Genomic DNA, 12,426 nt, shown 5'->3' on the forward strand with positions numbered 1-12,426 from the left:
TATTCATATGTAAGGACATCCATACTACATAAAGTCATACTATTTTTTTTTTTTATTTGCCTGAAGTGGATTTTTATAAATTGACAAAATTCCAAACTACTACGTAGAGACAGTTTATGACATTTGTTAGCTGCTCCTTTTGGCACAAGTTTGGTTCAGAAAATGACAAAAGACTCATAATATACACATACTGCAATACCACATTACCTAAATCAATTTATTTAAATAAACACTGATTCTTTAAACCATACTGTGAAAAATATGTAAAAATACATAGTTACATACAGTTCAATTTATTTTTAATAAATATGCACTGCTTTCAAATATGAATTTCCATGACAATATTATGAGTTATTAGAAAAGAAGAAAATATTTATATAGCAGGTTATAATTAAGTATTCAAGGCAATATAGTCATTTCCTTATTTTTTAAAACAACATACCTCAATGTTACTGCTAGTACATGTATAAATCTAAAATTAAGTCTGGGATTTTCCGTTACAATCCTGGAATTAGAATTAGATGTATACAGTATATGTGGTCAAGAGTTTTAACCAGAAACCAGATGAACAGATTTGTATGACCAAATAATTTAAAGCGTATTAGAAGTTATTCTACAGTATAATAGCAGATGTTATTATGAGATGGTTTTTCGATAAAAATTCAATAATATTAAACATTGTGTTTAGTCACACAATACTATCCTAAAAGACAGAAATGGTGAAAAATGCAGTGGGTTAACTATTGTCCCAACATTAGCAGAATGAGCAAATCCTTAGCATATGATTCTACATTTTGTGTTTAGAAAGCATCAGTGCAACATCTGGAAAGAGGCTTGATCTTGACCAATCAACAAGACACATTTTTCCTGATAAATTTGTCATTATTGTCTGAGCTGGGCAGGAACAAGAATCCTCAATCGGGGATGAACACAGCAGAATGAGATTATTGCATGGGTGTATGCGCAGTGACTCATTGCAAAGCATTTCAGCAGCTGTGGAATAAAGATGGCCTCAATAAGCTCTCATATGCAGCACACAGGAAGCACTCTGAGGTGTTCATAAGAGTGGAATGCGCGATGGCTCCCACAACTTGCGGGCCAGCTGGCTGCAGTGCTGAAGGATGTACTCTGTGGGGACAACACCGAGGTGCATGGTCAGCAGCTCATAGCACTTCACCAGCTCATTCTGGTGACTCTTACTGTAGAAGCGCAGCAGCTTCCTGTAGGACAAAAGAGCTGCTAAAGTCATATTGCATGCCAAAAGCCTGCAATTCAACAGCAATGTGCTGTATAAGAAATTTATCACAAAAGTCAATTGCTAGCACTATAAATAACTAGCAAATAAAGAAATAGTTTAAATCAATATTAGTAAAATTATTTTTTCTAAAAACAGTTAACATATATATGCATATATATGTTAACTGTTTTTAGAAAAAATAATTTTACTAATATTGATTTAAACATATATATGCATATATATGTTAACTGTTTTTAGAAAAAATAATTTTACTAATATTGATTTAAACTATTTCTTTATTTGCTAGTTATTTATAGTGCTAGCAATTGACTTTTGTGATAAATTCCTTATACAGCACATTGCTGTTGAATTAACCAATCAGTCAGAATCAGAAGGTGTTTAATTTTCTGTAAAGGCTGTAAGGCAACTTGTTGGTTCATAATTAATATTCTCATAGCCTATTTGAAGGGACTTGACTAGTACACACATAAAAAAACATGTCATTTAACAAAGAAAAACATATTGACTATGTGGTGAAATGTTCCAAAAGGGGACATTTATTGAGTCTTGACAGTCACTAGTTGGTAGCAGTCAGTATGATTTTCTTTGCTTTTGCCTTTTTTGGTAACATAACAGGCATTTATATTATGTGTTGGCTAGTAAAAGTAAGGTTTGTCGTTCATTAATGAATTAAGATGAAGAGATAATTCTTGACAAATCGCTCAGGCATAAGAGGAATACTGGTCAATAGTCAGCTTTAGAGTGGCAACGTAAGTTATATAGGGACTCCGTGTCATGGTTGACTTTGCAACTCAGCCCGAACCCAACCTCCTAAGCAGGGATATGCAAAAATATTATTCAATTCACTGTGCTGTAATGTATATATAACCTGTTGTATATATTCTATAAGAAATTTTTCATTTCACTCCTAGACTGATATTTGCTAAATATGTTACCTGTAATAATCCCAAGCAAGCATTCCTATGGGAGCGGAGTCATCAGGTAGGTTAGGAATATCTACCACCTCTAGCTTGTAACCCTGCCAAGAATCAAGACACAAACGAACTTCATTTGAACAAAGATATCTTAGTTTCTTGTATTTGGATGCACTCATTAAAGTTTAGATGTGTTTGCACACCGTTTCACCTCTGCTGTACCTCAGACAAACCCTGAGGCTTAAAAATAACAATGATTTTTACACATACCGTTTCATTCTCAAACCACAAGAAGTAGCAGAAGTAGAAGTCTCCATCTCGTAGAGTCACAGTGGTATAGCCTTTCTGCAAACAATGCCTTGTTGTTGCAACAAGACTCCAAAGCTGTCAGAAAACAAACAGTGTAATGTTATGACAGTGGTTAATGTACAGGACACGGCAAAGGGTAAGAGTTCAGAATAAACACAGCCCCATACGTGCTTTATATATACAAATTACACAACAGAACAAGTGTGCGGTGCGATGGTATGTTTCATACAAACCTTGTTTTTAATAAAGTGTGCTATGGGGCCTTTTCCCAGCTCTGAAGCAGAGCCCTCGGTCACACTGAGCGATGGCGCAATCATTTGTCCTGCAGTGCGATCCACGTAAATAAAATGCACTAGACCCGGGAATTCCTCCAGGTAAGTGAGAACATGGTTAAAGTAAATACACCCAAATACAAGAAATGCATACTTATTTTCTAAGCAGTCTGCATTTACTCGTTTAATCACGTATCCAACTCTGTTCAATATAAGCACACTGGAATTAATAACAAGCTGACGGAATATAGGTTTAAGGGAACTCATTTGTATAATTATTGAATATTACAAATGGTGTTAGTAATATACCCAGAATATTGAGAATATCCAGTAATATATCCAAAATTAACATTGACATCATTATATATCTATTTTCTCACCACATCTGATAGCAGAGATGGCAACATTTCTAAAAAGGCATAGAGAAAACAACAGAACTCTATTGTATGTCAGTGGAATTTCTGCTCAGTTTATTTTTAATCAGATGTGTGACAAGCAACAGTAATCATTTAGCAAGGCATAATTCAGGGTGATTTTAACCTGACCAAACATACCACAGTCCCACCCCACTGCATTCTATTGCCTCACAAGACATGTCAAGTCTATTGCACTACAAGATCAAACTTCACCTAGACTGAAGTTATTGTAAGCTGAAAATAGCCTCAGGTAGAAGCATGTATCCCACACCCACTTCCCATTTCAGTGAATTTATTTATCTGATTGAATCTGTAAAGATTTACCTTTACACCCACAAATGTGGAAATATCTAAGTACCGACTGCACAGAAAACCTAACCGTAGACCTCAGCTTAACAAATACACTGTGATGTACTGTAATACTACACTGTATTAGAGTAAAGGACCACACAGTGCCACTGAAAGCAAGGATATGACACCATGGTTATATTTCTCTTACTCTTCACCAACAGAAAGTCCTTCCAGTCCATCAGTTTTTCTCTGAAACAGAGAGGGATGCATGCTGAAGCTCTGTATGAAATTATCCAATTTTTAAACATACTCATCAAACATACTGCATCATGTTCAGGGCCCGTGCTTGAAGTGTAGTGGCCAGACGCTGATTAGCACCCATACACACAGCTGCGAAACACTGCTGGTACACACCACACAGCTGAGTCCTAATGTTACGACATGTAGGCAACAACCTGCACAAACATAAGCCATAAAACACTGGGATTAAATCGTGCACTATTCAAGGGGAGAGAATTCAGGCATGCCAAAATTCCAACAATATAGTGGCTCATATGGATAATCCTACAGTCTAGAAGTGTTTCAGCTAAAAAAAAAAATTTATTTCAAAAAAAGAAATTAACATGACTGAATGACAACAACAGTTATCGATTAAAATTAATGTTAATATTAATTAATGTTAGATCATAGCTATGAAAATGAAGCGAATAAAGAAAAGATGAGACGACTGTTTCGAATTTGATGTAGGATAATACTTTTTTCTTTTTTTAATAAACCATATGATGTTTGCTACAGTAAGCCAAAGAGTGTAAATAAACCAATGTCTTAAGCTTATTAGTAGTCTTTGGTCTGATGAGCTGCCTATATCATTGACAAAAATACATGAGTGTATAATGTTCATGTTAGAAAACTAGCGTCATTATGCCAACTTTTTCAAATACTCTGTTCAGTCCACTAATATATAGATAGATTGTCTAGATGTGACTGATGTGAACTGTCACCCACCAACTGAAACCCCTGCTTAAGATTTACAAAAACAGTCTCTTACGCTTTTGTGATGCCGTGTCCAGCCCGGGTGAAAGCCTTGTTCTTGAACTCTGCCCAGGTGTTTTGAAGTTGAGTGGTCTAAACATACGAATAGTGAAACCAAATGAATGAAAGTTACACACTAAAAAGCAATTATAAACCTTACACAGATTAAATTCTAATGCACTTAATATATAATGAATTTACTATATATTTAATATATAGTATTAAATATTGAAAATCTTCTTATTGAAAATATATTTCACTAAATCCTAACCAGGATGTCCATGCTGGTCAGCATTCTGATGAACTTGTCCACCCTGTTACGGAGTTCCTGGATTGGGGGTTGACCACGCAAGGCCGCTGTCCCTTCTAAACCTTCACCCAGCCTCTTTTCGAGCTTAGCAAAAGCCTCCAGTAACACGTAAACAGACATGGCCACCTGGCTGTTAGGAATCTAGGGAAGCAAACAGAAACAGCCACAGTCTCTGATCAAATCCTCAGAAAATCCAAACATTAAAAATAAACTGAACATTTAAAGTCTCTGTGTTGAAAGATATCCTACAGATCCAAACAAAACAAGTTCCATTGCACATTGGAAAGCAATTGTTATACTGGAACCAGATTTTTCAGTGTATACAGCTGTCATGCAATATTTCTCAAGATTTGTTAAATCAGGAAAACACTGAAGTGTTAATGTAATATAGCATTCAGGCAGTAGTGCCACCTAGTGGCTCTCTGTCATATTATACTAGCAACTACTATATGAAACCAAAATGATCCTGCTTCACTGAACTATTTCAACTTCTTTGCTCTTCAAACTGTGCTTCACTACAGTAACAATTTGGATTAGAATATGACCAGTGTTCACACTGATTACATTAAAGAAAACTGGATATACAACAAGTGATCCTTAAAAAAAATGTTTAAATAATTCTATAGGGTTTTATATGTTATATAATCTATATGGCGAAAGCATGTGGACATCTTTTCATCAGTCTTACATTTGCCTGGTGAGAATATCCCATTCCAGATTTAGCTCCCCCTTTATAATACCCTCCACTCTTCTGGGAAGGATTTCTGCTAGATTTAGAGTGAAGCTGTGGGGATTTGTCTATTTAGCCACAACAGCATTAGTGAGGTTAGAAACTGATATCAGATGAGAAATCCTGGAATGCAGTCAGTGTTAAACTCATCCTAAATGCCTTCAATGGGGTTGAGGTCAAAGCTCTGTGCAGGCCACCTGAGCGCCACAACACAAAACTTTGACAAACTATGTCTTCATGGAGCTCGCTTTGTGCACAAAAACACTGTCATGCTTGGTTTTGGGCCAGGTTCCAGTAAAGGGAAATTGTAATTGAATACAAAGACATCCTTTACAACTGTGTGCTTCCACATTTGTAGCAGCAGTTTGGGAAAGAAACACATATGAGTGTGATGGCTAGGTGTCCACTTACTTTTGGCCATATATTATATGTCATATGCAGTATTTCATTTGTTCAAAAAAAGTCACAGTTAAACATAATAGTTTTCAGAACACAAATCAAACATGTCACCTTGGTCAGCAGCACTAGTGTAATTCCAGGCCACAGAGGTAAACAATACATGGAGTGGGGCATCATGGGAAAGAATCCCTCTTTATATGTTGCTTCCAGGAATACTCTGGTTGGAGTCATGGGGTCTGGCAATGGGAGCTGAAGAGTCTGTAGACTGTCTTCAGCCATCTAAAATTACATCGGCACTGTGAGAAATATTATTGATGCAGAAATATAAATGCAGATAAAGATATCTACTGTGTATGAGAAAAAGTGATGCCAGATTGATGGAGATTACTTACCTGAATATCAGGATCCACAAACTGGAAGACAGGAGCACCGTCATTACTCAGGTGACCTGTGTGGGTGGATTCAAAAGATTCAGCATACAGTGGATATAAAAAAATTATAAAGACAGAATTAACTACGACATAAATGTCTGCCTTGTTACATATCGTCGCTGTCGGGCGGAAACCTCGTATGTCCAAATTTTGTCCATTTCATATTTTTTCACATATCGATGCTATTGGTCAGTCCCCACGTGTGTCTGTTATTTTTACAAGTTATTAACCAATCTAAAGTCTTGAAAATAGCTTGAGCGCAAATCTCATAACTCCATTGGACACTTCAACTGTCCACCTCTTCCTCACTCCGCGGGAGAGCTTCGCGGCATATTTCTCCTCAAGAAGAGTCGCAACGAATCAACACGTCTTCTGAGGTAAATGTCTTCAAAACACTGGGCTCAAAGAAAAAAAATCTTGACCCCCCGCTAGTTCTGGTGCTCATCTGATGACAGGAATTTAGCGCAAGACAATCCACTGCAACGCGGACTAAACCCTGTGCATTGCAGATAAGGTACGCCGTTTTTTTAATTTCCTGAAAAATAACGGTTTTGGAGATACGAGGATTCCGCCCTCAGCGACGATATATAAACCAACATTCCAACAAACAGAAATCCAGAGGGGAAAAAAGAAATATCTAATTATTGGGAATATTAAAAAAAAAAGTCTGAACACCCATCCAAACTTATACTTTGTAGAAGCACCTTTTGCCTCAATGTCATGGAAACTATCCTATCCCTAACCCCTCATTTTTGGCTTTCTTGATTATATAAAAGGTAAACTCCTTCAGATTTTAAAAGCGATGTGTGTTTGAAAGAGTAAAATGTGGCTCACCTGAGTCTCGCTCAATGGGAGAAGGCTCTGGAGTATAGAAAATTTCAGGTGCTGATGTGCTGTCCACCTCCTAAACACACCACCAGGCACAAACAATATTCATTAATCTATTTTATACCACAGCAGGACTGAAGTTTCAGTTCTACTCGGTCAAAATGTTTCATTTTCTATAACAGTGTGAATGACAGTAATGTCAGCTGGGAGACAAATCCTATTTTTCTTAATAGACATTGTTACTATAATTACATCTAATTTACAAAGACTACTGTGATGCTGAATGGAATAAAAATAGATTTTTAGAATGTTCCCCAACATAACATCTAACTATAAATGGCTAGTGTGTGGTTCTTATAAAAACGTGCAATGGATAGGGTACAAAATAAATAATAGAAACAGTGTACATATTATATACATATATACATAGTAAGATAATATACTACGGATGACTATGAATAGTAGATAACGCACCTCAGACAGAGTTTCGTCAGGCTCAATGTTGCTGGGATAAAGATCTTGCACAATAGTGATCATTGCTAGCAGGTCGGAAGAACTAAGAGTGCTGGCATTACGACTGCACAAAAAAAAAAAAAAAAAACACATTACAAACCATGTGAAGACTCATTTCTGTGTGGGGTTTCACAAGTTGACCTCTGAGTTAATCACAGAATGGACAAACCATTTCTTAATCCTTCTGGTCTGTTCCCTACATTGTGTTCCTCATTCATGTATGCAATACAAATGTACGATTTATTTTATAATATCTATATGAACAAATATAGTATATATTTTTATATATTTATATATTTTTATAGTATATATTTGTATATATATTTATAATATCTATATGAACTAGGCACATGGGAAATTAAATTCCCCCTTTTTTAAAACTAAAAATTGTCTTGTTACAGATTTACAAGAACAAGCCATTTTTAAAAGTTTACGACATTTTATTAGCCTTAAACAAAACAAATTTCTACATAACTGTTACATTTTTCTTGTTTGAGTAAGCACATGCAATACCTTGAATAGAAAGCTAACAACTTGGTGTGCACAAGTATGAAGGCATGCAGCACCTCCTCTCCTGCTCTCTCTGCACTGCTGTTTATTTGCTGCATCAGTCGCCGCTCCAAAAACTCAATGCACTGCTCACACAGTGTGGGGTGGATTAACCTCTCAACCGCCTAATAAAAGCAAAGTTTATGCATAAACATTAAAACTGTTCTCTGTAATTGCAATTTGATAACACAGACAGACATTCTAAAATACATTAGAATAATATATATTTAAAGTATAAAGAGTTATATAGAAAATATTCAGAATAATATATATTATTATACCATTGTGTTAACATAATATAATATAGACTATTCATCTTATGACCTCAAACAGAAATTTCTTCAGTGTACAAAAGAACTGACGTTAATCCAATACTTTTGGAGGGGATAGTATACATTATAAAACTTACCTCAACTAGAAAACTTTGGTCCTGCTCTCGTAAGCGGCTGTATGTTTCAAGGAGTCTCTGCAGCTTTTTCCATACACGGTTTCTCTGCTCTGTGTCTGGCGGCCGCAATCTGAATATAAGTAAAATGAAAAAGAAAAAAAAAAAAATCAAAATGATAATAATGTGGTAATTAATGCCAAGTACCACAAGTTGTGAAAAAATGTTGCGGTGCCATTTCAAACTGGTTTGAAATAGTAAAGAACATCTAGCAACATGAATGAAGTTATTACTCTTTTCTGTAGAGGGAGCTGCTGAGGGTCACCATGCCAAACAGGATCTCTGTAAATTTCTTCAGTACAAAGATCTTTCTTTTTAGATCCTCATCAGTCTCCTCACCGTCCCCATTCACAGCAATATACAAACATTCTTCAAACTGTGAAAACAGCAAACATTCTATGTATATAGAAACTTAATGTGCTATTTTACACTTTATGACAAATTACACTTATACCATTTATATTTAAAATGAACTGCAGATCGATATATATCAGAGACTCAAACAATATTGGCAAAACACTGCTGGCGAATTAGACCAATGCTCTGGAACATTGCTTATTAATCTAAAGCCAGATGACTACATTCTGCAGTAGATTAGTGCTGTGAGATTTAGAGCAGCTTACCTGATGGAGTGCATAGATGTGACCATTTTCTGTGCTAAAAGAGGTGTAGCCGTCCCCCAGACGATCAAACATAGTACTACATGAGATGATGATTGGGGCAAACAGTGTGTTGATACTATCTGCAAAGGCGGGAGGCTGAAAAAATTCAATTCAATTGAAATGTATTTGTATAACGCTTTTTACAATTGACGTTGTCTCAAAGCAGCTTTACAGAACATAAACATAGAACCAAAGGTTATCATAAAGAATAATATAAAGATTAATAGAATATAAAAAAATTCAAAATTAATATTAGATATATTCAAATGTGTTTGTATGTATGCCCAATGAGCAAGTCTGAGGTGAAAATAGACTTGTAAATGTACTTGGCTACATGATAGGGCACGAATTTGTACTACACAATCTACTGTACAATATGATTTTATTTAAAAATAAAAGTTCTTACACGTCTGCTGTCATCATGAGAGGTTCCATATTGCTTCTTAATGTTCTGCTCAAACGCTTGATCAGTCCAGTAGAAAAGGACCTCAGCACTTTCTGTAGCAACCAGAAGGCACTTCATCTGAACGGAAATACAGTTGGTTTATCAGTTAGTCAACCAGGGCATCGTGTAATGAAGCCTGCTGGGAGGAAATAAGTCGTTTTTTTTCCTATTTATATTACTCTGAAGACCAGCGAAGACAGTATTTGTTCGTTTTAGGGGTAAAGAAAGAATTTTCCGAAAGGTTAATCATTTGAAATAAACTCACAGTTATCTCTAGCTGGTGACATTAGCTAACAATAACAACAATAATAACAACAACAACAAACACACTCACGCCTACTGTCTATCAGAGCAGCCGACACTCCACATAATTCCTTCGCTGAGACACAAAGACGAATTTAAAACTGAAATCCAAAAAGCAAGTCAAAGTAAGAGCTTGAAAAACGTTAGTAGACACACAACACGACGCTACAGAAGTCAGTTCACTTCCGTAAAGTAACGTTGTTGGGTCACGTGACGTTGCTGCACGCTACAAAATCTCCGCGCGTAGTGAAGAACCACAACAGTGATGAGAGTTCAGACTCTGCTTAGTGATTCGGATCATTAGAGTCACCGCTATGAACCGAATCATTGGGCTTAAGAACAGCTCAGTACAGAACTTTTTCTGTAAACTGGACATTTTATGATATTTGACCAATAACTTCAATAGCCAATAACTGACTGAAAATGTCCCATCTTTCTGTTTTATTTAAAAAAAAAAGTTACATAAATAATATTAGTATATAATATGTATATAAAAAAATAACTACATCCTCCGTATCATGCCTCATATAGACACAGTTGACCAATCACTATTCATGTTAACAAGCTGCAAGGATTTTTTTTACTTATTATTTATTTATTTATTTTTTTTTTTTTTACATAAATTTTCGTGTGTAAAAAGTTAACTGGCAGATTCTTGTAAGGAATCTCAATAAGCAGGACAATATATCAGAACAACGACATTGCTGACATCAGACAAAAAAAGAGTAAAAAAGAGTCGGATTAAAGAGCAAAGTTGTTGACCAGCTGCACATCACTACATCACAAGACTCTCATTAGTGAACAGAGAGAGGACATTGTTACGGTAGGAATAATATCAGGAGATCACCAGGCCTGGAAATCATGTGGCACAGCTTAGAAGCGCATGACACACACCCTGTACAACCACAGCGCCGCGCCGCGCGCTCACACTTGTGTTCACACACACACACTGACGCACGCACGCACGCATGCGCGCGCACACACACACACACATACACGCACGCACGCACACACGCACGCACACACGCACATACACACACACGCACGTGCATTCATTGAGAAAGTTTTTGAATTCCACATTTTATGCTTTCTTTACATTAAGAAAACAAAAATTCCCTACACATTTCACAAAGAAAATTGTCTAAATTCCTCATGGTTTATATTATATATAAATAAGCATGTCTTACTCTTTCTTTAAGACTGACTGAACATATGACATGTTTGGTATTTTAGGCCAGCATTTCTGGAAATTTAGATCACATACAGTATTACCTTTACTTTCATTCACAATTACACGCTATTGTAACATACTAACTCATGGCGCTCAAAATAATTTCAGTACCCATTTGTACCCAAATATATAGTCAACATATTCTAAAATTGTATACAGTACACTTGAAGTAAAATGGACTACATATAAGATGTTGGAATAAGTAACATTCTATAACTATTTACTTATGCAAAGTGAAAATCTGTATAATAAAAACTAGTCTGTTTCTGTATGTTCTAGTTTACTTTATGATTACACCCATAATCAAAAGAAAATCCATCATGAGTCAACTGTGAGACACCGGATAGTGAAATGTGCACCTTTCATTTACCAGGCTGGAAAATAAACACTGTTAATTTAAAGTGTCCGGATTAGACTAATGTCTCCACACTTCTTTGTTTTTTCATTCAAATGATTGTGTTTTACATGCAGGCACACTATGAAAAGAAAACATGATGAAAAAGGGTAATCAGAAATTTAGGATTGTGTTTATAATCGAGAAACCTAAGACGTCTCAGTGAAGCTGTAGTGTATCTTGCAGGGCTGTTTCTCTTTATACTGGTGCAGTTGTTGCATTTTGAATCGTCAGTTAGGTTTGGGGAGCATTTGTGGTCAGTGAGTGTAAAAATATTTGGTCAATTTTAATCTAAAAGTAGCTGAAAGTCTACTGACAGATTTTTATTGATCCACCGAAACCACAAGCGCAGATCAATTTAATCATCATAAAGCATGAATTTGTAGATTAAGTTAGCTCTAATCTGTCAGTGGTTTAATTTTCAAAGCCATACTGCAACACATAGAGCCATTTATCAATCTTTAGCCAAATCACTTTCTGTTTTCGACTTGAAATGAATTCTGTTTAGCAAAATATAGAATTTTCAGCAATAAATGTCAAGCAAAGAATAAGTAAATAATCCTAAAAAAAGTCTATAAAAAGGCAGGTCACAGATCTCTGTAAGTCTGCAGCCTGCGATCATTATTCTCCTAGCGCAATAAAAAAAACAGTATATACAGAGAATACAAAAATACAGTGACATAGTTGACTGATA

The 12,426-nt window shown here is 35.8% G+C and overlaps 1 protein-coding gene across 1 annotated transcript; it reads right to left on the reverse strand.

Annotated features, from left to right (window-relative positions):
* Nucleotides 1–203: 203 nt before the first annotated feature.
* hps1 (HPS1 biogenesis of lysosomal organelles complex 3 subunit 1) lies at nucleotides 204–10,303 on the reverse strand. The gene is made up of 18 exons (XM_060872454.1): nucleotides 10,139–10,303; nucleotides 9,766–9,882; nucleotides 9,321–9,455; nucleotides 8,931–9,073; nucleotides 8,662–8,770; nucleotides 8,217–8,377; nucleotides 7,665–7,767; nucleotides 7,197–7,266; nucleotides 6,324–6,379; nucleotides 6,043–6,210; nucleotides 4,764–4,943; nucleotides 4,509–4,585; nucleotides 3,784–3,915; nucleotides 3,644–3,709; nucleotides 2,715–2,859; nucleotides 2,443–2,556; nucleotides 2,194–2,276; nucleotides 204–1,220 (listed from the first exon to the last, which is right to left on the reverse strand). The coding sequence occupies exons 2-18, from the start codon at nucleotides 9,880–9,882 to the stop codon at nucleotides 1,058–1,060; spliced, it is 2,022 nt and encodes a 673-aa protein (XP_060728437.1). The 5' UTR covers nucleotides 10,139–10,303; the 3' UTR covers nucleotides 204–1,057.
* Nucleotides 10,304–12,426: the final 2,123 nt, after the last annotated feature.

This window comes from Tachysurus vachellii, chromosome 6 (genome assembly GCF_030014155.1).
Source record: "Tachysurus vachellii isolate PV-2020 chromosome 6, HZAU_Pvac_v1, whole genome shotgun sequence".
NCBI classification, from domain to species: domain Eukaryota; kingdom Metazoa; phylum Chordata; class Actinopteri; order Siluriformes; family Bagridae; genus Tachysurus; species Tachysurus vachellii.